General features: G+C 31.8%; 1 protein-coding gene across 4 annotated transcripts in view; it reads left to right on the top strand.

Annotated features, from left to right (window-relative positions):
• Nucleotides 1-25,891, top strand: part of LOC145252815 (neuronal acetylcholine receptor subunit alpha-10-like) — a 979,766-nt gene that overhangs the window by 420,358 nt on the left and 533,517 nt on the right. For 2 of the 4 annotated variants that reach the window (XM_080112784.1, XM_080112785.1), the window contains exon 2: nucleotides 20,754-20,771. The exons of the other annotated variants lie outside the window; for them this stretch is intronic. In XM_080112784.1, coding sequence (XP_079968910.1) covers nucleotides 20,754-20,771 — 18 coding nt within the window. The remainder of the gene's footprint in view (nucleotides 1-20,753; nucleotides 20,772-25,891) is intronic. 4 annotated transcript variants of the gene reach the window in all.

Here is a 25,891-nt window from a genome sequence, read left to right as displayed (position 1 = left end):
AACTAAAAAATGTTTTCTCGATTACCGATGACGTACGTTAAAACACTTATGGGGTTGATCTAGAGCTTTTAAGATAAATAAATATTTATTACTTTATTAATATTGTCAGCAGTGTAAAAAATAACAAAAACACATTAGTGAATCAGTTATCTTTTCACTTTTACTGTCGGAGACGCAGTCTCTTAAATAGCATTTGAATTCATAGACTAAGTTAGTTCTATCAAGCAACTTAGTCGACTGCTTCCCCTTTTTCGGGTAGTGAATTATTGTTATAATCCTTACAGTTAGCTAAAGTAGACTACCGAAATAATCATACATTTGCTCGTAACCTTCATTGCAAAATCAATGTTTCAAAAGACTGAAATGAACAAATAACGAAACAAAATAAAAAGTAATTTAATGGTTAATGCTAAATTAATGTTATCATAAGATATACATTGTGGTATTACATGTTCTCGCTCAGATGCCCTTATTCTTAATTTGTGGCTGTGGGCCGCCATCAATAGTATGGCGTCTGTGCAGTTAACGGTAATATTAAAAACGAAATTACATCTTATATATAAAATGCCGTTTATATGTGTGTATGTATGCGTGTATTAATTCGTTTCCTATGGACTCCAAAACGGATCGGCCGATTTATTTTTAATATTCACATAAGTAAACTTTATGTGTTTGGGAATGTTCCCAGGTAAGTTTTGTATCGGAATGCTTTGGATAAGTATAGACAATCAATAATCGAAAAAAGAAAACGATTAAAGAAGTAAGCGTTCAATTTTTGATTAAAATTGTAATACTTTTATAAGATCTACCATTACGTGCATTTAAAAAATCTTATTACCTTTACAAATAGAAAAAAAAACCCACCGTATAAATTCAATAATATGGTATTTTATTAAACAAACGAACGTTCGAAATGATAGTTTAATTTTAAAACATAATAGAACAATATTAATTTCTGTATTATTACAAGCAATTACATAAAGGAATTTCATAGGTTGGTTAATTGTTTTTGTTTTACTGTATATCAGCACTTTTCAGGTTATTTAACGCCAAATCCAGTAATTTTGAAGAAAAACATTTTCATAAAATAATTTGATTTTGTCTTTTTTTCAAGTCGCTTTCTATTTTACCCATAGTTGGTACCCTAACAGGTACTACCACGACCGTGTCATAGGCGACCTAAGAGCAATGGCAATAAAAGTGTGGCTCCACCCTCCCAAAGCCTACAAGCTGGGGCCTCACAATCGGATATAATTTAAGGTTATATCCGGGACCGGAATTTTATATAAGAAACAGTAGGTTATATACAGTGCCATTGTGGACTAACTCACCGTGGGGAGGCATGTGCCACTTATTCTTTGGTGCAATGTGGTTGTTCCCCGATTAAAGCAGGTAGTCAATCGATCTGATTTTTAATGAGCAATTTCATCAATTTTGATGACAACAAAATATTGAAAGTTTGGAACATTCGTTGATCCTCATTGTATCCGGGGCATTTTCGGGTCCCCCTGCTTATATCGCATAGCTTTTTATCAAAATTATATTTTTAAATGTATTACAATTAACGCAATTTACTGTTAAATGAAATTTTAATATCAAGTTTAAATAGAATTTCATTCGATTACTGAAACGAATTACATACTTTTATCAAAACACGTATTTTCATATTAATTTATTTATTTGCGGACTATTTTCCTAATCTTTTTAATAGTTATTGCTTTACAGTGTTTCGGCCAATTATTCCTCTGACCTTCTTCGTGCGGTTAATTAAATAATATACGTATTTTTCAATTTAATTAATTTAGTGTGTGACCCTTTTTATTTGTACGAAACTATCAAAATGATAAGTAATGTCCATGGCTACGAATTTCTATGGCTACGAATGTCCATGGCCACGAATGTCCGTGGCCACGAACGTCCATGGCCACGAATGTCCATGGCCACGAATGTCCATGGCTACGAATGTCCATGGCTACGAATGTCCATGGCTACGAATGTCCATGGCCACGAATGTCCATGGCTACGAATGTCCATGGCTACGAATGTCCATGGCCACGAATGTCCATGGCTACGAATATCCATGGCTACGAATGTACATGGCCACGAATGCCCATGGCTACGAATGTCCATGGCCACGAATGTCCATGGCTACGAATGTCCATGGCCACGAATGTCCATGGCCACGAATGTCCATGGCCACGAATGTCCATGGCTACGAATATCCATGGCTACGAATGTACATGGCCACGAATGCCCATGGCTACGAATGTCCATGGCCACGAATGTCCATGGCCACGAATGTCCATGGCCACGAATGTCCATGGCTACGAATGTCCATGGCCACGAATTTGAAAGATCAGCTTATGAGCGAGGAAATCCAATATCGAACAAAATAAACAGAAAAGACAACGAAAAAGCATGTAAGGCGAGGAGAATGCAGGCATTCTTTTCGAGATAAACTAAACAGTTTAATCAATTTTATTTTATTTTAAAATATGCTAACAAAAGGGAATAATATTACACGAAAGAAAGAAGAAGAAAATACGAAAATAAAAAGAAAAAAAGATTAAAAATTACGAATGAAAATCTCTTCAAATAATTTCAAAAAGAAGATAAAAAGGCGTGGAAGATGGAGTCGAGGAGAACGGCAAACATGGCGGACGGTTTTCAAGCCGATCATAATAAGACGTGTTTACCGTCTGCAGACGCAAATATGTTTGCCTTGGGCGATCAGGAATGAAGGATGGAACGAAAAGACAAATAGAAAAATTAAAACAAATTCTAACTCACACTTATACACACATTATATACATATACACACATACAATATAATATATAATATTAATAATAATATATACATATAATGCATACATACACGCACACACATTCATATATATATATATATATATATATATATATATAGAGAGAGAGAGAGAGAGAGGGAGAGAGAGTCAATAAAATAAGAAATTGACAATATGAAAATATATACTAATGCATATAAGTTTATCCATTTACACAATAGAAATTATACATCAATTAGGGGTGTATGAAAAGTAAAAGTATTTATACCATGGTATTTCGAAAGCTGACGCTTCTCATCAGATGAGGAATGAAGATGCTATGTAACATAATAGGGATGCGACGTCTAGTATATATTTTTATATTGCCATTTTCTTATTTTATTAATACTCTATATAAGCTTACGGCATAATCACGTTGACACCCGTTTCCGCTGGATCACCGAAGTTAAGCAATGTTGAATCTGGTCAGTATAAATGGGTGACCATTTGGGACTTCTCGGTGCTGTATGTTCTCACCGCTTATGTCGTCATTGTTTCCAGTCGTCCTGGACTTCTCCTTACCACTGGACTCAAACAGTGCCGATTCAGGAGAGGTGTGGTTGTTATTGCGCAACCCTTGCCTCACAAATACACGCGCAGCTGCCTCTACAGGGGGTATCCTTTGTCTTTTGAGACTGATCGGAGGCATCGATATAAGCTCAAAAAATGTTGAGCTTTACGTTATCCTAAAGTCTTCTCTTGAAGAATCGATCTTATGTTTATTCTTTAAACTCTCCCCCATAAAAACTTTTGTGTAAAAACAGGACGTTATTAACAATCTGAAACTTTCATTTTCCGCTATATAATTTAGTCATCCAGCAGTCTATGTAAAAAATGCTTAATAAGCTTTTTATAACGCTTCCATATTCATGACTTCATGCCAAATTACACATTTTTGGAAACGCACTAATTAAAAACACTGACACCTGAATACGCAAATCACATTGTTTCACATGCTTTATTTTCCAAAGTGCTATATTGAATTGGTCAATGTGCCAATCGCTAATAGTCTAATCTCCCCCATGCAAACCGTATTTAAAGTACGCAACGCACACAGACACACAGACACACCCTCACACACATACACACATATGTATTACATTTAATAATCATATGTAATATGTTCAAATTTATATTGTGTAAACCATGTATATGTGTGTATCTGTGGGGGTGTCTCAATTGTGGCTTCCACGCTTTTTTCGTATGGGCGCTTCTATTGATAGTACAACTATGAAACAATAATCCTGCTCGAAGTAATCTCCTCCGGCTGCAATGCACTTGTTTTACCGTTCCAACAAATGAAAGTCGTCTTGTGTGAACGTGTCATGGGCCTTTGTTGTCACAGCGTCTTCACCGTTTTAATTGTTTCAGAACGACAGCCTCTAACGTTTTCCTTAGGGAATAAATAAAAGTCGCAGGGAGCAAAGTCTGTACAAAAGTGAAAGTGAGGGACTGTCTTGACGTCAATCTTGGCCATGGCAATGTCTTTTTTTCCTGATCTTTCTGGTAACTCATCACGGAAATATTCTGCTTCTTCAGTTCCTTGGGAGAATTGTGTGTACAATTCCCACACTGACATCAGACTGCGCACTTATTGTCTCTAAAGACACACGACGGTCCTTACTTTCTAACTTTCTTAGTGCTCCCAACTTCTCTTCATCTTTCACAGACTTCCTGGCTTCCTTGATCTCTTATTTCACTAAAAAAGGTGATACTCGCTTCATACAAGATTGTCCAAAAGCAGCTTGAAGCATTCCATACGCGTCTCTAGCATTTTTCCAAATTTAAAACAGAATGTTATTGCATATCGTTCTCCTAAAGTGTCTTCACGACCAGGTTGCATTTTGAACTTCCCCAGCTGTGATAATCAGACTTTAGTAGGCTGTATTCTAATTCCTGCTGCAGCTATTCATGTCAACCCGAAATCATAAAATTGTCCAGTTATTTTGTAAGGTGTATACCAATAACACTCATTTCGATATCATTAAACTATATCCTCGAGTTGCTTTTAGCATTATAATATGGTGTCTTATTCTAAAGTAACATATAGATATTGTTTCATGTGTCACATTTACATTTACATAGAATCAAGTCATAGTGCCACGATCAAGTTGAGACGGTAATTTAATCGTTCTTCATAAATTCAATAAATAAAACTCCTTGTCTGTAAACTCTCTCTCTCCGATACTAAAAGAAGCAGAGCATCGCAAGGGGCCTCAGATGATTAGATGTTTTATGCACCGTTAATGTTATGGAGTTTAGCCTGTTAAAATAGTTTTTAAATGCTCAAAAGGGGTCGAAATTAGTCTTTGTGCAATCAATCCAATGCCTTTCTTCACATGGTCACCTGCCAAATTTCAAACACATAGTATTCCCGATGAAACCCTTATGTGGCAGTAGAGATAGCCTAACCAGGATTAAGATACTACATCAGATATTAACAGTTTTTTAATGCCTCATCAGTTGTCTATTTCTGAAGAAATATTTCAACATTCAAACAAAGCTTGCAATTCCCGAATCGTAGCATATCTAAAACTGACCAAGATAAACTTTGATTTTTTCAGGGATTTTAATAGAACCATGTGTCAAGTAGATTATGGAGTTTTTTTGTTTTTTTTTTGTTATTAGAAGCAAATACACAAACCAATGAGAACAGTTCGTTCCAATGATTCGCCGCAATTCGTCTTTGTTTCAAATTACCTCGCTGAAATTAGAAACAAAACTGAATGCAAAAAAAAAGCGAGTGATAAAAAATTTCCAGTTATTTTCATATCCGTACTACTATATAAAAAATAAAGTCGATATCGATGAACGTAAAAAGCTTCTTGGAAATATTCATAATTCCAAAATGGCGTCGGTCTCATGTTTCCTCAAATTGAATCAGGTGACAGTTTTACTGATTAAAAAGGGAGATAAATCCGTTATTAAAGGGTAGCATAATCAAGAGTACAAGACGAAAAGACATTTATATTTGCTCTTTTTAATTCCAACAGGAAAATCAATTTGGGCACTCATTTGATGTAGTGCTATTTTCAATTCTCAGCGTCTCTTATTAAAGGCATCCATTATTTTAATATCTTTTAGTTTTAGTTATTTTAGTTAATACGGAGGGCGAAGAGGATTACAGAGAAACTGGAAGAGAAATAAAGACATTTGTATTTCTTCTTTTTTTTAATTCAAATATGACATTTTTATTCCGTAGTAGTTAAAAATAGAACTGCAAAATTTCATGTATTGATTAACAAAGCAATTGACATACACACACACACACACACACACACACACACACACACACACACACATATATATATATATAATATTAAGTAAGATGATTGATAATTTGTAATTAAAATTAAAAATCGATCTCATAAGGAAGAACAAACCAATCAATAAATTGTACGATCGTTTCGGAAACAAAGGTTTTATTGTGATAGATATTGAGGCTTGGACAAAAAATTATCATATAGTTTTTTGAAAATAAAGTCTCCTCATCAGCAAAAATATTGGGTGGTGGGTTTTTAACAAAAGACACCAAAATAAACCTAGCATTTTTAAGTAAGGGAGATGTATCTTGCCATGGTTCGCCTTTCATAAATTCGTACGTATCATCGTCAATGCATTCTTTGGGATAGTAAAAGTAGAAACTAAGTATATATATATATATATATATATATATATATATATATATATACATATATACATATATATACAAATATATACAAATATGTTGGATGTGATAAGTAATGGCTACACATATGCAAACATGTTTCAGTGACGCCCCCCTTCCAAGGAAAATCACCTCATCAGGTCAAGAATATCCACGAGAGTATCCGTCAAAAACATTACCTCTTTTTATAATTAAAACCAATAAATGGGATAATATTATTTCCAAGGTTAAGACAGGGGTAACCAGATAAGATAGGTTATCACATTATACAAATTGATGTGGGATATAATTTTATAGTTATGCTTTTTTTCCAACCATATTCATTTATATTCCGTACATTATATACATTCATCAGTTAAGATTAATAATCCAATCTTTATTCATTATACTAGTTATTTTTAAAATAGATAATATACGTTTAAAACATAACATTACATTAAAAGCAGATATTAAAAATGATCTATATATATATATATTTTACATATATATATATATATATATATATATATATATATATATATATATATATCAAATATGAATTTGAAAATGTTTACAAAAGATAGCTGTTTCCTGTTTTGCCTGATGAGGTTATTTTTGTCACTGAAAAATGTTTGCATATGTGTAGACATTAGTTATCACATCCAACATATTTATATTGCTCTGTCTTAAAATTGAGCACTCTTTGGTTGAACCATTTTGGTTTTGTTTTAATAATACTACCAATAATATAAAATATATATAGAGAGAGACAGAGAGAGAGAAAAAGAGAGAGAGAAAAAAATAAAAAGGAACAAACCGTATTATGTTTCGTCTTTATTTCGAGACTTCCTCCAGAGGAAGTCTCGAAATAAAGACGAAACGTTGATGAACACATAATACGGTTTGTTCCTGTTTATTTCTCTATTTTGTCGGAATACTATTTCCATTATTTTCATCATATATATATATATATATATATATATATATATATATATATATATATATATATATATGGTGCTTGTTTACGACTGGACCTATAAAAAACTTTTTTTCAAGAAAAATCTTTAAAAAGCTTTACGATGCATGCACCTGCTACAGCACAAATTTACATGTTCGTGACACGTGATATTCTATTATTTCAGACAAATGATCGATTAAGACCAGATGTCCTCGTCGGGCGACCTAATAAATTGTTACTTTACACAGAAGGAAGCATTCCTCAAATGAAGAAAAAGGAAATAGTTCAATTTACTTAAAATAAACGCATGTAAAATTACAAAAAGGAGATGGGCCAGGTGGCATATATACAGCAGACATTAAAAGAAAGGCAGGGAAAAAGAAAAAGAAAAAGGAACGGCTAAGTGTCTTAAAGATTATAAGTGGGGGAAGGGAGGTACTAGTATATCATTAGACAAAGAGATGAAAGGGAATAAGTGTTTACTTCTCTCTCTCATTCTCTCTTTCTCTCTCTCTCTCTATCTCTCTCTCTTTCTATACATATAGAGTGTCTCAAAAAAAGCTGACTTGATAAATTATAAGATGCAAGAATAGTAGGGGCAAACCAGCTAAAAATGTTTCCAGAGCATCTAGAGTAATTCCACAACAGTCATTATGACTTGTTAAGTCATCAAGGAATGGATATTTCTCATAGAGTAGTACATTCAATTGAATTCAGATTTCAGATTGATCAGTTTCTTTTGGGACACCCTGCATTACTTAGACAGCTTCCGTTATTCAAGCAAACATATGGAATCATAATTAAATTCTCTAGTTGATAATAACATTTTAAACTGTTCTAATATGACTTGAATAAAAAAACAAATATTCCATCATTACCATTAATATTTTCGGCTGATGAATAAACGCAGAAGAAATGAAGAAAACAAGAAAATAAAAAGAAAACAAACACTTCCATTTAAATTTATTTTTTTAATTTTCAAACAAAAGAAAACGTGTGATCAAGCAATGCTTCTATTATATTTACAATCGTCTATTTTTATATAGATTTATCTCTTTCAATCTGTCTTTGTCTCCTTAAGCTCCTTTTTTATCTATATATCATTTATATATATATATATATATATATACACACACACACACACACACATATATATATATATATATATATGCGTAGATCATCGTATAACGATTAGATCACTCTCTGACTGCCGTAAATGGACATTTAAAATTAAGATGTTTAAAGTGCAGCGTTATTTCAAGCGGTTAATGGTAGCTGAATGGATTATGTCTCCGCTAATCGAGCCAGAGATGTCTCGTGATACGGGGTTCGAATCGTTCGACTGGTATTAATCGTGACACCCTGAACTGAAGATTCCCGAAAGGATGAAACACTAGTGTCTGTAGGTATTTAATTATTATAGTAGAAAATAATTATATATATATATATATGTGTGTGTGTGTGTGTGTATGTGTGGGTATTTTTACATATATATGTACATATATATATGTGTGGGTGTGTATATGTGTATATGTAGAGAGAGAGAGAGAGAAAAGATAGTAAGAGGAACATACTGTATCATTTTGTTTATTAAAACAATCATTATTTGCTACATATATGCATACATGTTTCAGTAGTTATTTCTTCAAAAATTCAAATTCGCCGGGCAAATAGTCACACTGTTTTTTTAGTAGTCTAACGATGAGAGATATCACAGCTGATGAAAAGCATTTAGCTTTGAAATATTATATCCCGAAAGGTTCTTTCTCTTTTTTTTATTTCAGTTACACCGTGTTTTTATCTCCTTATCTTTTCATATACCGTACTCCTCTTAATCGGATAGAGTTTTTTTTTTTTTGATTTGGATAGGTTCGTCTTTGCATTAGAAATTTACTCTTTACATTTTAATTATAATTTCCCCTCTCCCTCTCTCTCTCTCCCTCTCCCTTTTTCTCTCATATTATATATATATGAAAATCAAAATATAAACACATATATTCTAATTAAGAATTTATTGTTTGACACAAGGAATATATAGAGGGGAGTTATGGTAATTTTCTTTAATCCATGTTTTTTTAATAATGGCTTATAGCATCAGATGATATATATACGGAGTGAGAGAGAAAGAAAAATAGAAAGAGTAGGAGAAATAGATAGATATAGATATATACTTTTAACAAAATTCATTAAAAAATCTTGGTGAATTTATTAAAATAACTTTCAACAGGGAAAACGAAGCTTAACTTTCACCTTTCAATTTTATATAAGGCGAATTATTAGTTACCACTAACCATATTCCCCTATTGCAACAAGACCGACAGAGAGAGAATCAGAGAGATATTTAACATTAATGCTCTTCGAAGTGTTGCCACAGGTCATTGTATTGATATTATAACACAATAATTCAGAAATATTTCATAACTAAAAGAATATGACAAAATATATGTAAAAAAGACTGAACTAGGTTTTCTTAGCAGAATGGAAAACTACACAACCTCAAAATCATAAATCAGGTCGGCCAATCCTTGAATTTTGCGCCTCGTTTCAATTTTGTGTCTCGTATTATGCCACCTTAATGACTCTTGGAGAATAGATTATCTTGCAATATATCGACGTCGAAACAGTTGTGGATGGATAGATAATGTTTGGGGGATGCGTATTGCTACTAATGGGATACAATCACGGAGGTGGTAGGAGGATGGCTGCTTTTCAAAGATGGTGGACGATTCGCAGATAACAAAAAGGAGAGATGATGGAGAAAATATAGATAAATGGAAAGAGATTTGATGTGGTGATAATGAGAACGCGCCACCTAGCGGCCATTAGTTGAAGGAACTTCACCTTTGACTTCATCAAGAACAGTTTCCGGGGTGACTGCGATGAAATGAAAATAGGAAATAAACGAAGTTATTACGGTTGCCAACGAAGAGCACAAAGAATAATTAAAAAAAAAAAAGGAAGAAAGAGATAAAGAAAAAATGTAATATTCAAAGAAGTGTGAAAGAAATAAAGAGAAGGATAGAGAGCATCAAGCAATAGAAGAACTTAAACGAGAAATAAACGCGCCAATATGTATGTGGATGTGTGTATTTGTGGTAGTAGTAGTAGTAGTAGTAGTAGTAACAGAAGTAGTAGTAGTAGCAGTAACAGAGGTAGTAACAGTCAGGATATAAAATGTATGCGTGCGATAAAATACATAAAAAATACCCAATGGGTATATGTAATAGTACTCAATGAAAAATAGAGCTTTTTATATCATGTTAATATATATTAATGAGACAGATATTTTTTTGCCTGATGCGACCTTAGATATTAATTACAATAAATCGAACACTGTTATCCCGGTGTAGCAAAGGCTTTTTATGACTATATATATATATATATATATATATATATATATATATATATATATATATGAGCAAACATTAATGAAATATGTTAAAAACACTTTGAAATGAGTTAAAAACATATTTAATCTGAAAAGGAAACACTAGATAAATGTATAGTCCTTAATGGGCGGAGTTTCGAAATAATACTCTCCTTCTCATCAGAGGTTAGGAATTAGCAAAATGCGGGATCGGATTTTGCATGCAGAAGTATTTGATGAAACAACAAGTAAGTCAAAGATCTTACTTGAAAACAATATAAGTTCAGCAGAGGGAATATGGTAAAGAAAAAGGTGATTACACATGAGTGGATAGTCTGGTGGAAGATAAAAAATCCAGTGACGGTAAAATCCAAATGTAAAACTTCAAGAAAGTTAAAAGAACTTCCATTTGTACAAGTAAAATCCAAGGAAATCCCGTAATTGGAAGAAGATGGTCCATAATAATCCAAAGGCAGAAATCCATGGAATAATTCACAAAAATGTGTACAAGGAAAAAAAAATAATATTAATAAAAGAAAAAATAAGATGTGCTTTTCACTCTACTTCCGAGACATAACTATAAATAAAAAAAATCTGGGGGAAAAAATGATAAAGTTAAATATAAAATAAAGGGAAACAAAAGTCAAAACAACCCGGACAGGAAATGTTAAAGGCGCGAATATATATATATATATATATATATATATATATATATATATATATATATATAGGGAAAAATAATATAGGTCAACTGAAATGTGCAAGTCATCACTATATATATATACATCTATATATATATATATACATCTTACATAATATATATATATATCTTACATAATATATATATATATATATATATTATGTAAGATGATTGATAATTTATAATTAAAATTAAAAATTAAAAATCGATTTCATAACGGAGAACAAAAAAATTTATAAATTGTACGATCGTTTCATAAACGATGTTTTTATTGTGATAGACAATGAGTCTTAGACAATAAATTTGTCATATCGTTTTTTGAAATATAGTCTCCTCATCAGCAAAAATATTGGGTGTTTTTTTAGTGAGGCAGATGTATTTGGAAAATATTTAAAATATAAAGGTAAACAGTTACTCTTTTGATGTTGATAAACAAAGTAAGAAAAAATAAAATAAAATAAACCCTGGTTTAAGGGTAAGGTTACGAGAGTCCAAATTTTAAATATTTTTTAACAAAAATATAAGTACCTTTTAATGGTTCCCCTTCTAAAGTCGTACGTATCATCGTCAATGCATTCTTTTCGATTGTAAATGTAGCTTATAATGCTTCAAAATATTTATATACAAAATTCAAAAACTACATTAGTACGCTTAATAGCCAAACAAAGCATCGGGTGAATATATATATATATATATATATATATATATATATATATGTGTGTGTGGGGGTGGGTGGAGAGAGAGTGAGAGAGAAAGAGAGAGACATATGTTATAAAAACAGATTCATGACACTTTTCAGAACTTTCGCCCTAGCCCTACTCACATATCGGGCGAATACTGAAAATCTATGCATAGAGTATTATTTTATGACATTATATATATATATATATATATATATATATATATATATATATATAATGTCATATAATTTTATGTGAATACATGCTATATTACACGCATATACATGAAAATAGAGAAAAAAAATTACAAATCTATAACACTAAAGATTAATTTGTTATAAACTATTTAAAATGGAAAAGTCGGTGTACAAATATGACCTTCGTATCATTGTTTTCAACTAAAGGATTTCAAAAAATAATGTTGTTTGATTAAATTCAACTATTTTTCACTAATTTATTGCTAAAATTAACATTCAATTACAATTACATTCAAGTTGTTCACCTTTTAAACGCAGCCCAACGTTTTGAAAATTATGGACCTTTTCATTACTGAGAAATGTCACGTGTAACTCACAAAAGTTTCAGTCATGTAACCATTCTAAAACTACTTCACTAAAGTTAAGAGGGCTTACTCATTTTTATTCGTTGTATTAGGACGTACTACACGGTTGAACGATAAAATTCTAATCTTAGAAAAAACGACCTCATTCAATTTTCGTTTGATGAAACCAATTATCTTTTTTGTTGAAGACCGTCTACTAGTTGACCAGTTGTGTACAAATCCTAAGGGAATTGGAAGCCTTATATCATGTCTGAAAGTGACCAATGGTCAACGAGCCAGATCGGAGATAAGCTGCTGTATAACTCATGCTCACTACCAGTCCAATTTACGACAATAGGATCATTGCCATCACCCTCAAAATTAACCGTTACATTGCCCCGAATAACATGAAGGACTTCGTGGTCATGAAAAAAACTTCCGGACACGGTTATTGTCTTTGATGTGGCTTCAAGTGAGAGTCATATCATGCCACCTCACATGTTCGAAGTCGGCTTAAAAGTCAACACCAAAGTGTACCTGGATGTGCTGAAGAGTGTGGTGATCCCCTGGTGCAATCAGGTGGCCGCTGGCAGACCCTGAAGGTGGCAGCGGGAGTTGGTGCGATCAAACAAATCCAAAGAGAACGAAGCTACGATGTTCTAACCTTACATCACTGCCCCTTCTCTCTCGGCCTGATCTGGCTGAACTACTTCGTTTCGTGATACGTTGAGAACACCAACATGACCTCCCACAACACCAAATCTAACCTGATCGCCGTTATCTTCCGAGTATTCACTGACGCCTTGTGGAAAAGGTGTGCTTCCAGTTCCGACATGTACCGAGGCGGTGATTGAATCTGTCGGCGCCTATATTTAATGGATGTAAGTTGTACTACGTAATCAAGTAACATGAACAGATTTTTTCTCAATAAAATTTTACAATAAAGTTGTATTCTTATTGTGTTCTTTAGGACGACACATGTATCGTTTCCACCCTGTAGAAATTGTCAATATTTACTTAATTTAAATCAACCAATACTAAGAACACATTTGGAAGCTACCCTTAAAATTGAATATCATATAAAGCATAAAAAACTCTAACAGTTCTGAGCTTGCTCTAGCTGGACATTATGTTATTCATTTAATCCCAATCTACTCTTTCAAGTAGTACAAAAGAAAGATTATTAAATATTGGGATAATCGAATACAAAAAAGACGGAAACGTATGTGTACACAGCAAAGAATAATGAAAAATTATTGGATTATTAAAATTAAACTCAGAAATTTAGAATAAAGAAACATTACGAAAATTAAAATAAATTAAAAAAAATATATATTTTAAGCACATATTTAAAAAAAAAAACAACAACTTTTAAATACAAATGTAAAATCTCATTTTACATGTATTTTGAAGAAGACTAAAAAAACGTAGTCAATCTGGTATAATTACGCGACTTTCTCGCTATCCTGCACAGGAAAAGCGGAAGACACCAGTCGGGGCATGCGCACTGCAGCAAGCGGAAGTATCGATAAGTCGTGTATCGGTTTCAAACCAATTAGTGTCGTGAGAACGAATGCATGTGTGGAAATAAAACAAATTAAAAAAAAGGAAGAAAAAGGGGAAGCGCGAATCTCGTCGCATGTAATGAATACACGATATCGGAGCGAGCATGAACGCGCCTTGTTCGGCTATCGCAAACATTTGCTAAAAACTTTCTCCGTAATTTATACATCAGTCTCACGACGCAAGGTGCACGTTCGCAAACAAATATACACAAATGCCAACGTTTGGAAATGAATATATTACTCACGTTGCGTCTAGTCTCTTATTTGACATATGTTTTTATTATTATTATTATTATTATTATTATTATTATTATTATTATTATTATTATTATTATTTAATTTATTTTTTGAAAACAGAATCCTTCATTCAGTGTAGCATGACTACTCACTGGACTGTCGATCAGAATTAATTTTTTTTTATTACAAAGGTGTACTTATATATAAAGGTCCAGAGACCACTCGAGGATAAGTGTTAAAGTGTGTACAGTAATCATTGGGAAAATTGTTATGATTAGAATATTTAACTTGTTTACGTTTGACTTAAAGACGACAATATTTTAGTCACCTGGAAAGCAGACCAGCGGAACAGAGTTCCACAGGACGAAGTTTTGTTCATGGAATCCAGGATTGGGTTTAGGAACCGATAGAGAGCGGGGGAAATTTTTTTATAGTGGTTTAGGGTAGACAAGTGATTTTTGTCTGAAAGATTTATAGGGTGGGGGCATAGGAGCGAGTTTATTCGAACACTTGCCATGAAAATAAATATAGAGCTGCAGGAAAGAGTTTGCAAAAGAGAAAAGGGAATCACCTACAAGATTACGAATCGGTTTTGACTTCTGTCAACGCCTGATAGGTGCTCAGTAATTTTTCTACACTGAGGCACATTTTATTATTGTTCTGATCCGAGGAGGAGCTTATTTTAGTTAAAGTAACTGAATTTCTGCGATATTAAGCATCAGTTTTGCAAATAAATACTGACAGATTAGAAATGATATTTTTAATTATTAAGATTATTCCGATTATTTGTCTCCTCTTTCATATTGTTTTAACAACGTTTCGGCCTATGTAATTTTCGACCATCTTCAAGCGTATATTTTAGACCCAGAAATATTTCTTTCGAACTCAGGAACTTTACAGAATCTGAACTGAACCATTTATTGAATTAAGGAGGTTAATATGCTCTCGTTCTGTTATCCCTGACCGGGTAAATGTCTTCACAAATTCACAATTGAATTCTTAGTATCGCTTGCACTGAGGATTGAACCTTAGCCACTAGAAGTGTACCACTTACAACTGTCTCTTAATATGCTGTCTGTTACATCGTGGTTACTAATTGTTCGAACAACAACGAAGATGAGACCAGAAGTCCGAAAAATCCAAATAATTTGAGAGGAAAATCCAATTTAAAAATGAAATTGTAAAGGAACTCTAGATAATATTTCTTACAAATTTTAAAATGACATACAGACACGATGGCAATTTTTTCTATTAATCACAACACGTTGCTGCAAATCGAAGCCAAATATTGAATACATAATGCCTTGTTTGTAATCCATATAAACATTAACACTACCAAAGATTTGCGCTATACAGAACTATACATCACACAGAACAGTAGTCGGTCTTGGATATAACCTTAAACTATATCCAATGGTGAGGCCCCAGCTTTCGGGCTGTAGGGAGTGTGGAGCCACCCTTTAATTGGAATTGCTCCCAGGTTCACTCAGACCCGGACTGATAGTACCTGTTATGGTCCCAACTATGGGTTAAATAGAAACTGACTTGAAAAAAATATATATTCTATTAAAAAAAATTATCCCAAATAACTGGAGTCGGCATTAAATAACCTTAAAAAATGTTGATATGCCGTAAAACAAAAACAACCAACCAACTAGAACAGTAGAATAATTTAATAATACTAGAGCAATATACATACCGTAATACAATACTAGAAAAACTACCCGTCTCAAGGTAGGACAAATAAATTAACATATGTGCTCCGTAATACCTGCCCTAGCATAGTAAAAGTTAACTTTTTAGAGTTTATAAAATATTAGGACCTTACATTTTGGAACAACCTCATTTGAAATTGTACAGAGAATAACATAAAGGATTAAGAGATACTAATATTAGTTTCATTTTCCAACGGACAGACAGCATATATTTATAATTAATCGAAGAATCATATATAGTTTGGACTTGAAGGCAGACATATACCACATCCTCATCTACAAGAGAAGAGGTGTGTGATACAGGCAGGCTAGGAAGCGTCATCGAATCGATTAGTCATGCGCATTAGTAAAGATAAGTGTCACGTTGGGGGCAATATCTCATCGACCCAATAAGAAGCAAATACTGGTTGAAGCGAGCCTCTTAAGAACGATGGGGATGTCGTGCGCTTTCTGAGTACGACTGACTCATTTAGAGAATCCTTCAAGATTTATCGGCACACCGAGAAAAGAAAACCTAAAATGTCGAGGTTTCCGGTTTGCAAGAAGACTGATGTAGGTGGGGAGATATCGTGTCGAATGAGGCTTCTTTACCTTTTCCTCCTCGATTTCACTTTCGTTGCGTCCAGCGAGAAGATGTACGTATAGTTGCAGGAGAGAAATAAAAAAAAGTACAAGTCAGTAAAATCACAAAATCCGTCCAGTAAAACTGCGTGATAATTGATTCCAAATCTTATTTGTTTAGTGGTTATAGACCTATCAAATATGTAATAGACCATCACACTTCCTAGGGATAAAAGGACGTATGTAACACGCATATAAACACTTTTGCGTTTGATTATACTGAATCCAATAAATAATTACTGCTTGCGAAAAACAATTACGCATAAGCTATCGAACAACTAAATTTATACATTTATAAAAGTAAAAGTGTCTGTCTGTCTGTGTACATTTCCCTACACAATAACTCTGTCAATTTTCAGTCTACAGACTCGAAATGTGATATACATGGTACTGGGATTTGGGAAAATGTTTGTAATCGGTTTTCGGCCAGAAATTTGGCTGTCCACAGGTCAAAATTCCACGATTTGACCTTTGAGATCTCTACCAAACTCTTCCGCCAATTTTGGGTATAAACACTTGAAATTTTAGATATGGATTCCTTGGACATGGATCTAACTTAATAACTTAATTTCAGCCCAAAACAAAAAAAAATTTAAGAGGTCATAATAGGGGCCAAAGTTAATGAAAATTGACCGCTGCGGTCTCTACCAAATTACTCAGACAATTTCTGGTCTAAACATTTTAAATTTTACATAAAGGGTATTCAGAGATAGGGCAAGCTTTTTAATCGATTTGGGTTGAAAATTTGAGCTATACATATATAAATGTATGTATGTATGTATGTATGTTTGCATGGCTGTCTAAAAATTTCGACAGAGGCGACGGATTTTCACAAGATCAGTATCATTTTATTCTAAATTCTTTGAGATAAGGACAAATTATGAAGCCTCGTCTCAAAGATTTCTAAAAATCGTGTAATTATTATTTATGTGCCCACATACGTGTTATAAATAGGGATAACATGTTATACACCTATTTTCAGTGTTTACTTCGACGGTGCTCAAAACCTTGCCAGAGTTATGTACTAAATTTTATATATATATATATATATATATATATATATATATATATATATATATATATATATATATATATAATATTGTTTTATTATTTTTTTAATTTAATTATTTTTTTCTCCCAGGAATTTTTGTGTCCTTCATTTTTGATGCATGGATCTTCACTAAACAAGAATAAGCTCGTCGTTTAAAGGAGGAGCTGAAGTAATATCTTTTCGGTTTTAGAATATACCATCTTTTCTCAGACTAGCTATTTCTATGTTTAGTGTATGCATTGGTGCTGTCGGAAAACAAACACTATTTTTCATTTTACCAGACATTAGTTCCCCTTTTCTGTTCATCTATGATGATTCCGTCCTCCCAAGCATTACAAACTTTTGGGGGGGGGCGTTTAATAACGAGCGAGCCGTGCGCGCGGTGACGAGCCACCTATCAAGTAGAAAAAATAAGATTATAACAGACAGAGATATTCGTGTAAGCCAGACTGTCAAGTGTTCTACACGCCAGAGTCTTGTTAAGATCGTTGGGGTACGAGAAGATTTTTGAACAAGAGACAAGTCGTTATACTAGAATAGAAGTACCTGTAAATAAATTTATACTACGTTATACTAGACGAGAAGTACCTGTAAATAAATATCTGTCGTTTCAAATGAAAAAAGTGCGCTGAATTGTATTCTTCCCATTGTCTCCTTGGGACTGTCTACATACAACGTGTGGTGTCCGAGGGTTGATATGTAACGACTACGTATCAATACTATAATATCGATCGTTACATCATCCGTTCGGGTTTAGTGAATACTTTATGGTACGGTCATTCAAGACTAGATAAAGTATAGAGCAGGTAGAAGCAAATATTTATTACCATAGAAAAATGCGAGTATGAAAAGTAATATGGTTAAGCTCAAACATGGAAAAAACAAGGACAGGATATTCTAGTAAAAAATATAAAAAATTTATAACTTAAAATATTGCAGAATTAAGAAATAATGATATAATTTTAAAATGAAGTTTAAAAAAAAAGGTTTTATGCTGCAATATTTTAAGTGATAAATTTATTATTTTTTTGTAACTATATTAGTTTTAATGCTCGCATTTTTCTATTGTAATTCATGACGTCTCCAGGCTTCCAGTAAATTCACTAGTTCCTTGTTTTTCTCCATGTTTCATTTGTTATTTTTCTTTTTGCGATAGCGGTGAATTAATAGCAACACTAGTCGCTGAAACGATGTGGTTGCTATGGAAACTAGTCAGAAAAGATGTCACTCACCACCTTACGATATTTTACGACTACGAACACCAGTAAATATATGATAACCTTTGTTTCAATGAATGAAAATTAATTATTCTTGCCACAATAGAGATAAGAAAGTGATCTATAAACTGTAAAAATTGTTTCAAATTTGGTCGAAAAATGAGCGGTGAAGCTTTAAAGCAATTCTAAATTACTAAAACTGACACTTAACCATATTTTCAAACACTTCCGTGTTTATATGATAGCAAATTTATAAGAGAGGTGTTTATTCCTTCGAAACGTTGCTGCTAGTTTGATATGGTTAAACTTTAAAAAGCTCTAACAATGCAATTTAAGGTGATGGACACCGGTTGATTTAAACGGATATCTAAGGTAGAAACTGAATATAAATGAATATAAACAAATGATGTGCTTTATAATATTGAAAAAAAAAATACAATGCATTTTTCTATTGGCTGTTTTAGGTTCAATAATACCTTATTGTATAGTGTCAATGACAAAGGGAAATAACCAATTCATTGTTTCCCTGTTTCTTAATCATTTTCCCACTTGTTTTTAATACTTTTTATACTTGCTTTATTAATTATCTTTTTGAGAGCGTTTATATACACCAAACGCAAATAATATGTGAACGAAGAGAATATATAGACATTTCCCGAAAAAAATGATGATTGAGGATTGATTCTTTCTTTTTTCAATTGGATGCGACCAATCAATCAATCAATATATATATATATATATATATATATATATATATATATATATATATATATATATATATGCTCTGTGGGTGGAAATATAATTTCATTAAACTTATTATATGAGATAGTTTAGACGATATATTGAGGATATATTCTTGAATATATACTGTAAATATAAAGTCAGGTATACACACATAGTACACACACACACGCACACACACATACATATATATATGTGTGTGTGTGTGTGTGTTTGTGTGTGTGTATTTTTTTTAGTTGAACCTAAGCAAGCAAAAGATCTATGACTAGCGTCCGGTCTTGCTAGATTTTAAAATACGCTTAATTATATTTTAATTCATGCAGATTTAGTATTTCATATTAAAGAACTAAATATCTATTGAATAGTATATGTATGTATATATATATATATAAATTTATATGTATAAACATACGTATATATATATCTACACACATATATACATATACATATACTCATAAATATATATATATATGCATGAATTTGCACATGCGAAAAGGTAATAAAAATAAATAAATAAGTTTAAATGAACACTTTTCATATTACCTTGCTGACATATTTTTATATGCGGTATTCATCACCCCCCCCAAAAAAAATTCTACTTATAAACCATCCTTAGTGCATAGTTACTATTTCAAGTCAATTTTAGTGTAATGTGACCCGAAGTTTAAGAGATTTTTTTATTAAATAGGTCCACACAGACAAACATACATGCATACATCTATTGTTTTATTATACAGATGAGGGAAGAAAACAGTCATGATTCCCTTGCAAAAAAGTCTATTTTGAGCTCAATGTTTGGCTACGTGGTAACGTGTAACACGAATATTTTCTTGACGAACTTCCATAACAGGTTCTTCACCTTTTTTGTTTCTAGGGTCAAGGATTGTAAAAGGTAAATACTCGCTTTAATTATTTATCTAGTTTAATGGTTTTAGATATTTTGTGTGTTTATGTTTGTGATCAAATCTCAGACTATCATTGAATATCTGGCAGCAAGAAAATATATGTGCTCTTACAGGTGCATGTATTTCCTCGTTATCCAGATATATATATATACATTTATATTAAGCTGAGTAAATCATATATTATTCTCAATAAAAGTAGGAAAAATTTAAACATTTAAATTATCGTCGATATAGAAAGTTATAAATTTGAATTCATGTCATTCAAACAAGTCATTATAAAGAAAACCTGACAAAAGATGTTTATTTCCGTCGATATTAATTAAGAAAAACGATATTTTTAAACGAATGAGTGATATAGAAAATAATCAGAACTAAATTAGCGTTTAATAAAGTTCAAGATGTATCTTAAATTGAAAAGTATATTTATTTATGTGTCCTGGTTCCTTCTCTTTTAGGCAAAGGTGTATTTGAATTATTAGTGATTAAAAGTAAAACTTAAAAAGTGTTAAATACATATTAAGGTATTTATTTCTAATGCTACTGTAAAATAAATAAGTAAATATTTATTGGGTATATTCCAAAAAATATACATTAGCTTTAAAATTAACCAATGTTTAATTAAACATACAAAATGGTCGCTATTATATCGATGTAAAAGTACCATTTCAAAATGTGTTTGAAAATTTTATTTGCTTATGTCTTAGACAGATTCAGTTTACAATGCGCATACGTAACAATACTCCCTTGCACCTTATACGAAGAAGGAATTTACAAACAGGATTATTCTCGTTGTAGTTGAAAAATACGTACAACTTACGAAACCAAAAAACAAACGAAACACTTATGTGAAAATTTTAACAAAAACTGTTTTCAAATTTTATTAGTAAAATATTTCTTTATTAATTATTCAAAGAAGGTGCCGCGCTGACGTAATAACGTTGTTATTTTAAAACCCACTCTTAACTGAAGGAGAGGAGGGTGTTTTGTACTTATTTTGTACTTTTAATTTAATAAACAAAATATACGGTAACGCTTGAATTTTACTTGAAAATAATTTAAATGTAGTATCTTCTCTACATAATTACAATTTATACATACATATTGGGTTTGTATTACTGTACACACAGATTCGAAAAAATTGTCAATATATATATATATATATATATATATATATATATATATATATAACAAATAAATGTTATCAAACGCCAGATAAGTTACTTTTCTACCTAAGTGGATATATTTTTCGTGTTTTTATTCAATGTAACATGTTTATTCAACTCGAAAACCATACAGTGTTTTACCGATGTATTGGAAAATTCAAGATGGCGCCTGACCCTCTCTTTAACACGGTAAGTTATGGAAAAGGTGTTATGAATAAAAAAAAACTAGACAAAATACTATTAAAAACCCACTGAATATATGTTACCGTGGCATAGTTTGACCTATATACGGTAGTCTTTTAATAGTATTTTGTCTAGTTTTTTTTATTTATAACACCTTTTCCACAACTTACCGTGTTAAAGTATGGTTTTCGAGCTGAAAAACATGTTACATTGAATAAAAACACGAAAAATATATTCAGTTTGGTAAAAAAAGTAACTTGTCTTTGATAATATTTATTTGTTATATATTTGTTTTTTGGCAACTTTTTCGAATCTATGTGTAAAGTAATACAAACCTGACATATTTGTTCTTTATGCAATAATTCTGATGTGTTTTTTTCTTAGATATCATATCGTTTACATTTCCTATACTCTAAGACAATGTCTCTAAAATAGTTCCTATTCACCACACGTTTCAACAAAACATAGGATCTTTATAGTTCGTACATGTAAAGTTAGTGTCATATTTTCCATTCATCTTTCAATTTAATACCTCATGTAGGGTTTTTTTTCTTCGTTGTCTATAGTCTTTTACGCACCTATTATATTAATACTGTTTAGAGTTCGTTAAAATATTTCGAATTCCTGAGAAAATATGACTCGCCGAAAAAATACTTTGTTTAGAATAAACTGTGCGTTATATCCGTGAAGGTATTCCCGTTAAAAAGTCAAGTATTGCACACATCTTAGAGTCAAATAAATTCATAAACACATCTTTCTTAAGAATATATATTCTCACAAATGACCTTCAATCAATTTTATATTCTATTTTTGCAACAACTCTAAAAAACAACTGTAGTCTAACACAAAATAGACAATATATGATAATTAATATTCTTATCGTTTTAATATATATATATATATATATATATATATATATATATATATATATATATATATATATATATACACACACATTTCATTTGTTTATAAATAAGCATTAATATGTCGCTACATATTCGGGAAGTCTCTAGTTACTTGTAACCAGCCGACGGAAACATGCTCATGAATGTGTAACGACATATTAATGCTTATGTAAAAATAATAATAAAAAGTATAGCTTACCCTTCTATCGTATTAAGCACACTTGTATTATCCTCGTCAAAACTTCATTGGTACGTTAGCTATGGAAAAAATTAACCTGGAATTATATATATATATATATATATATATATATATATATATATATATATATATATGAGTAAATATTTTAACTAATAAATAGTTTAATACAATTTAAGTTCAAATAAAATTACGATATGACTCTCAGCGAATAAAAGTTCGTGGCTGTTTAGTCTACTGATGTTGTTGTTATTCGTGGTGTTGTAATGTTTGTTTCTATATTTGAATCAGAATCTCGTATAGGATATAACATTGTTTATCGTTGTGAACAGTTTTAAATAATGTCAATATTATTTTTGAAAATCAAAAAAGCATTACATGTATGAAATGTTCATTCTATAGTTTGCAGTAGTTTTAACTGTTAATGAATCGAATTTACTTGCTTCCGTGGATCTATGACCTGACTGCATTTAAAGAAAAAGGATAATACAGTGAGAGTGATTTAGTTTAACGCTATACCATTTTGCTGTATATAAGTATGGATAAATACAAACAATTATATGTATAATGTTCGCATGGACAATAATATAAAAGAATGCCGAATATATTAAGAGTAACTAAATCTTATGCAAATGTGGACGGTATACATGAAATCCCTTCTAATATAAAAAATGCACTTTATCTGTGTGTGGGAATATTTTCCCTATTGTTGGAGACGTCGCTCCATGGGATCATTGGGCTATCTCCTAACGTCACTTCCTCTTGTGACGTCACTTTCGGTAACGAGTACCGGTGGCTGGCAGTCAGAGATTGGTACGCAGCCAAGGAAGTCGTGTGCAAACGCCTAACAGTTGAGGAATTGTATTGCTCACCCCGCCTTGCATGTAATATATGCGAATACATGTTTGTTTCTAAGAGTCCTGTGTTCCTTTCTTTTTATTATACATTAACACCATACCACCTATGGACTTCGAAATTTCACACAAATGCATTTTGTGTGGTTAAGAGTGTTTTTAAATTGGTTTTGTTTCGGAATGCTTCTGATAAATATCGAATATCGTTAATAGATAATGGAAAAATCTGATTAAGAAAGAAGAAACCGATTTTGACTAAAAAGTGACGCAATTATACTGCCTGCATCTGCGATGTTTTATCCCGGCGTATACAACGAACAGTCGGTTCTTTGATTAGACAGAGACGCGTCTGAAATGATTGTCTTTGGTTAGGGCACAATTAGACTATGCTATTTTACGTTTGAATTTGTAACTTTAATTCAAGCAATTATATAAAATAATTTGATTAAATCAACAATAGGGTCTCTATAGCACAATATAAACTACGACGCATTGTTGACGAAGTTACCCTTTGGATTTCGATAGCAACAAACGTATAATGTGATATTTATTTATCCCAATTTAATCCAGGGCAACGTCGAGTCTCCCTGCTAGTGATAAATTATCTTTGAATCATTTTAGCGTATCTATCTGCTCCAGTTCAATTGTAAAATATAGGTACATAGACTATGCAACTCGATAAAAATGTAGGTAATTTAATTAGAGTCTGTATTTATTTCATCTCCTTAAAAATTTATCAACAAAATTGTATAGTATTTAGATTATCGTCAGGACATACTTGATATTTATTTTTTAAATCCACTAAATTCGGAGTTTCTTTAACTGATCATACATCACCAACTTTTAACATAGCATACATCACTATCTTTTATGGTTAAATATATTTTTTTGCGTGAATGATAACCCATGTCCAAAAACGAACCCTTATATATAGAACACATTTTTTCAATATATCTTTTAAAAATAACTTACTTCATTACATTATATTAGCTTACTGTTTATTTTAACACATTTCTTGGAGCTTCTACACTATCAGAACAAAATTTAGGAAATAGTAAAACTTAATTTCACATAGAAAGAATCGTGTCTACGTATTCCTCCTATTTTAGAGATGATCATATCCAAAAATTACAAAAATCGATAAAGTAGAACATTATTTATTAAAGAAAATATGAAATAGAATTTGAAGAAAACAATCGTATTTGCTTACGTAAGATAAATGAGAGTTGAAAAGGGAGGTAATTTTCCGTTCCGATTTAAACAAGATGGCCGGAATTTTTCACGTGCTAACACAATTAAATGAAGTATTTACACCAATACTCATCGCAGTTTGTACGCTTATCATGCGGATTAAGTTATTCGATAACATTTCGTAGACTTAGCTTTTGATCAGGAGTTCATGATTCTTCCTATTACGTCACTTCTTCTTTCCGATATCCCTACTTCCGTACACACACTTTTGATTCCTATTCTTTATGAGACCTCGAGTATTATTAATTTTTAACCCATAAAGTCACACTCTTTATCGGTGTATATATTTTTTTTTTACTTACTGCATATCTATTCATTATTTCTAACTCAAAATACAAAACGAAAGAAAACGCTGCAACAAACGGAATGAGATCCTTCAATGTGCATGTATTTGTCTGTACGGGAAAAACAAACTTTAATGTTTAACGGTGTATGTGTGTGTGTAATATATATATACATATATTTAATTTCTTTTCTTTTGATAATAAATGTTATTTTTATTTGCTGTTTATCTTTTGCTGCGAATGTCATTGTATATCCTTACTCAGTTTGTTT

The sequence above is a fragment of the Euprymna scolopes genome, chromosome 29 (genome assembly GCF_053919585.1).
Source record: "Euprymna scolopes isolate OS-2025 chromosome 29, ASM5391958v1, whole genome shotgun sequence".
NCBI lineage: Eukaryota > Metazoa > Mollusca > Cephalopoda > Sepiida > Sepiolidae > Euprymna > Euprymna scolopes.
This window is presented reverse-complemented; position numbering and strand designations above follow the sequence as displayed.